The sequence below is a fragment of the Colobus angolensis genome, unplaced genomic scaffold (genome assembly GCF_000951035.1).
Source record: "Colobus angolensis palliatus isolate OR3802 unplaced genomic scaffold, Cang.pa_1.0 Scaffold267, whole genome shotgun sequence".
In the NCBI taxonomy this organism is placed as follows: Eukaryota; Metazoa; Chordata; class Mammalia; order Primates; family Cercopithecidae; genus Colobus; species Colobus angolensis.
The window spans coordinates 1,078,572-1,083,417 of NW_012115899.1; the positions used below are offsets into that span (position 1 = coordinate 1,078,572).

Genomic DNA, 4,846 nt, shown 5'->3' on the forward strand with positions numbered 1-4,846 from the left:
CAAGAAATTATGACTTCTAAGTCCAGAATTGCTGGAGAATGCTGATGCAAGAGTCACTGTGGGACCAGATGAGGCTGTGGAGGTAGGCATGGGTTAGACAGTGAAATACCGTTTGCGTCCTTTAAAGGAATTTTGCCTGTATCTTAAGAATGATGAGAATCCATAAGGACTCTGAGCAGGAGAATGATGATCAGATTTTTATCTTAGAATGCCACAGTGTGAATGGATTGAAGGCTAGTGAGCATAGCAGCAGGGAGATGAAGTAAGAGACTATTCCAATAGTCCAGACAAGAAAAGACACAGCCTGTTGCAGATTGTGGCAATTGGGATAAGCAGTGGTTGAATTAGAAATAAAATGAAGCACAGAATCTATATGACGTGCTAGGATTAGACGTTGATCTTGAGAGAAATGAATGAAAGAAAACTCCCAGGTTTCTGACTTGAGTGTGGATTCCTTTTACTGCGATGTGAGCGAATTGGGAGAGTGGCAGGGTGAGATGAGTTTCATCTGGGATCTGTTAAGCTGCATATGGTCACGATCCATGGGGAGATAATCAGGAAGCAACTGGTAATACAGTACTAATGATGAAAGGTTTACTCATGAAGTTTAGACGGTAATCAGTGTCACAGGGACAGGTGAACTCTTTCAGGGCTTGATCTGTAGAATTAGAACAGAATTTAGGAAAAATTCCCAGAAAACACCAATGTATAAGATACTGTTAGAGAAGAAACCATTAACAGTTGTTAAGGAATGGCCAGTATGTGTCAGGAAACCAGTGTGATTGCACGGAAGCTAATAGATAAGAGTGTTTTAGAAAGAAAGCAGGAGTCAATCTTGTTACGTGTTATCAAAAGTGAGATCGTGTGAAAAGTAGTGTGGATTTTGTGATGTGGCACATTTCTGATTATAGAGATAATTATAGAAATCTCTGAATATATAGATTGTTGTTAGGGAAAATGATGGTGAAATCAATGATTGAAGAACACCTATTGGCAATGTATCATAGGAATATATTTATTTTTATTGACGGTTTTAAGGGATCCTATTACATTCTTTTAAAGATACTGGAGACAGAGCATGATGGGACGAAATCAAACCAGCATCTCAGAGTTCCTGCTCCTGGGCCTGCCCATCCAGCCAGAGCAGCAAAACCTGTTCTATGCCCTGTTCTTGGCCATGTATCTTACCACCCTCCTGGGGAACCTCCTCATCACTGTCCTCACTCAACTGGACTCCCATCTCCACACGCCTATGTATTTGTTTCTCAGCAACTTGTCCTTCTCTGACCTCTGCTTTTCCTCGGTCACAGTGCCCAAATTGCTGCAGAACATGCAGAACCACAACCCATCCATCCCCTATGCAGACTGCCTGACCCAAATGTACTTCTTCTTGTATTTTTCAGATCTAGAAAGCTTCCTGCTTGTGGCCATGGCCTATGACCGCTATGTGGCCATCTGCTTCCCCCTTGGTCTGTCTCTCCCTGGTGGCGCTGTCCTGGGTACTGACCACCTTCCATGCCATGTTACACACTTTACTCATGGCCAGGTTGTGTTTTTGTGCAGACAATGTGATCCCCCACTTTTTCTGTGATATGTCTGCTCTGCTGAAGCTGGCCTGCTCTGACACTCGAGTTAATGAATTGGTGATATTTATCACGGGAGGGCTGATTCTTGTCATCCCATTCCTACTCATCCTTGGGTCCTATGCACGGATTATGTCTCCTCCATCCTCAAGGTCCCTTCATCTAAGGGTATCTGCAAGGCCTTCTCTACTTGTGGCTCCCACCTCTCTGTGGTGTCACTGTTCTATGGGACCGTTATTGGTCTCTACTTCTGCCCATCAGCGAATAGTTCTACTCTAAAGGAGACTGTCATGGCTATGATGTACACTGTGGTGACCCCCATGCTGAACCCCGTCATCTACAGCCTGAGGAACAGAGACATGAAGGGAGCCCTGGAAAGGGTCATTTGTAAAAGGCAAAATCCCTTCCTTCTGTGATGGTGATACTTGGCAGTCTTACATGATTTTATTCAATAGATATATGGACATTAATATTTCAATATTATTGCAGATCTCTTTTTTTCTCCACATGGAACTTTTTGTTTAAATGTAATATTACATAATTTCTGAGTAAGTAAAACAAATGTGGGGGGATATGTAGTTGAACTAAGAAGGTGTTCTCAGTAACCTGCTAGGAAGATTTTCCTTTATGTTAATCCCAGGTGAAGAAAATCTTTAAAGATTGAAAATCTTTAAATTAAAATTTAAAATCTTTAAATTGAAAATTCTATCTTCACTGTTAAACCACCGATTTATCATGTGTATTTAAAAAAACCCTGCAGGTCTGCATTAAATGATAGTCTGTGCTCTCATGTCAATAATAAAACCCAAACATCTCAGTCCCCTTCTTTGCTAAACAAAACTTCAAATTTTGAAAAAAATATTTTTACTCATTTTCCTGAGCAAGTGTTCACATCAGCCTGTCTTCTAACCTTGTTTTCTTCTTAATTTTTATGTCTGCATGTCTTTTTACCCGACCCAAACCTAAAATGAACTTTCTATTTGCTTAGATACCATAGTTTAGTTTATCTATATCTGAGAACTAAGTCATACCTGAGGCCCTAAAAGGACTTCTCAAGCATGGGGAGGGGAACCAAAGTCTGCTTAAGAACCCCACTCATTTGTTCACTCATTCATTTATATTACTTATTTTAAAATTGTTTTAAACATCGACACATAACTGTACATATTTATTGGGTACAGTGTGATATTTTGATACATGTATCCAACGTACAATGATCACATCAGGAAAATTAGCACTTCTATCACCTCAAAATTTATCATTTCTTAGTATTGAGAACATTCAACATTCTCTCTTCTAGTTATTGGAAAAATGCAAAAAATTGTTTACCAGAGTCGTCCTACAGTGCTATAGAACACTAGAACTTATTCCTCCTATCCTGTAATTTTTAATCCATTAACTAACCTCTATAACCCCACTTCTTCCCCTTCTCAGCCTCTAGTGGCCAATATTCTACTGTATACTTCTATACTGCCAACTTTTTAAGCTTCCACACGTGAGTGAGAATATGTGGTATTTATTTTTCTGTGCCTGACTTATTTAACAAATATCCTTCAGGCTCATCCATGTTGCCATGAATGATAAGATTTTATGCTTTTTAATGACTGACTAGTATTCCATTATGTATATATACACCATATTTTCATTATCTGTTAATGGCCACTTAGGTTGATTCCATATGTTGGCTGACATAGATAGTGCCTAGGGGTGAAGATGTCTCTTGGACATACCTATTTTCTTTCTTTTGCATACACACCCAGTAGTGGGATTGCTGGATCTTTTGGTAGTTCTATTTTTAGCTTTTTTTGAGAACTTCCATACCGTGTTCCACAATGGCTGTACTAATTTACATTCCCACCACTAACAGTATATAAGAATTACCCTTCTCCACATCTTTGCCAACATTTGTTATTTTTAGTCTTCTTGATAAGACTCACATTAATTGGTGTGAGATGAGGTCTCATTTTGGATTTGATTTGAATTTCCCTGATAATTAGTGACGTTGGGCATTTTTTCATGCACTTGTTGGCCATTTGTATGTCTTTTTTTTTGAGAAATATTTATTCAGATCCTTTGCCCATTTTTTACTTAGATTATTATTATTTTTTGCTGTTGAGTTGAATTCCTTGTACACTTTAGATATTAAAACCTTACCAAATGAATAGCTTGCAAAGATTTTTCTCCCATTCTGCAGGTTTTCTATTCATTCTCTTGATGGTTTTCTTTGCTGTGCAGAAGCTTTTTAGTTTGACATAATCCAATTTGTCTGTTTTTTCTTTTGTTGGCTGTGCTTTTGAGGTCTTATCTATAAAATCTTTGCCAAGAGTAAGGTGCTGAAACATTTTCCCTATGTTGTCTTCTAGTAGTTACATAGTGTTGGGTTTTACATTTAAGTCTTTAATCAATTTTGAGTTAATATTTGTATATGGTGAGAGATAGGGGCCTAGTTTTATTCTTCTGCATGTAGATACTCAGTTTTCACAGAACCATTTATTGAAGAGACTGACTTTCTCAGTGTATGTTCTTGGTGCTTTTGTCGAAAATCAGTTGGCTGTAAATACATGGATTTATTTCTGGATTCTCTATTGTGTTCCATTGATCTATCTGTCTGTTATTATAGCTGTACCATGCTGTTTTGGTTACTATAGTTGTGTAGTGTAGTTTGAAGTCAGGTAGTGTGATGCAGTGAGTTTTGTTCTTTTTGCTCAGGATTGGTTTGGCTGTTTGGGTTGGTTTGTGGTTCCACATAAATTTTAGGATTTTTTTTTTTCTATTTCATGAAAGAATATAATTTCTATTTGATAAGAATTACATGGAATTGGCAGATTGCTTTGGGTAGTATGGTATTATTAACGATATTATTTCTTCCAATCCATGAACATAGAATGTTTTTCCATTTTATTTTTTTTTTGCATCCTCTTCATTTTCTTTCATATGATTTTCTTTATAGAGACCTTTCACCTCACTGGTTAAATTTTTTTCCTAGGTAGTGAGATTGCTGTCTTGATTTGTTTTCGGCTACTTTGTTTTTGGTATATAGGAATGCTACTGATTTTTGTATGTTGATTTTGTATTCTGCAACTTTACTGAATTCACTTAATTTAATTTAAATCTAAGACATTTTGGTGGGATTCTTAGGTTTTTCTATAGATAGGATTATGTCATCTGCAAAGGACAATTTGACTTCCTTCTTTTTGGCTTGGATGTTGTCTATTTTTTCTCTTGTCTAATTGCTCTTGATAGGATTCCAATTAGCATATTTA

At 37.3% G+C, this 4,846-nt stretch overlaps 1 protein-coding gene across 1 annotated transcript; it reads left to right on the forward strand.

Moving 5' to 3' along the window:
* The first annotated feature begins 1,078 nt into the window (after positions 1 to 1,078).
* LOC105515653 (olfactory receptor 1E2) lies at positions 1,079 to 1,999 on the forward strand. Its single transcript, XM_011947494.1, is given in 3 exon segments — positions 1,079 to 1,467; positions 1,469 to 1,715; positions 1,718 to 1,999. Coding segments are annotated over 3 exon segments (918 nt in total).
* Positions 2,000 to 4,846: the final 2,847 nt, after the last annotated feature.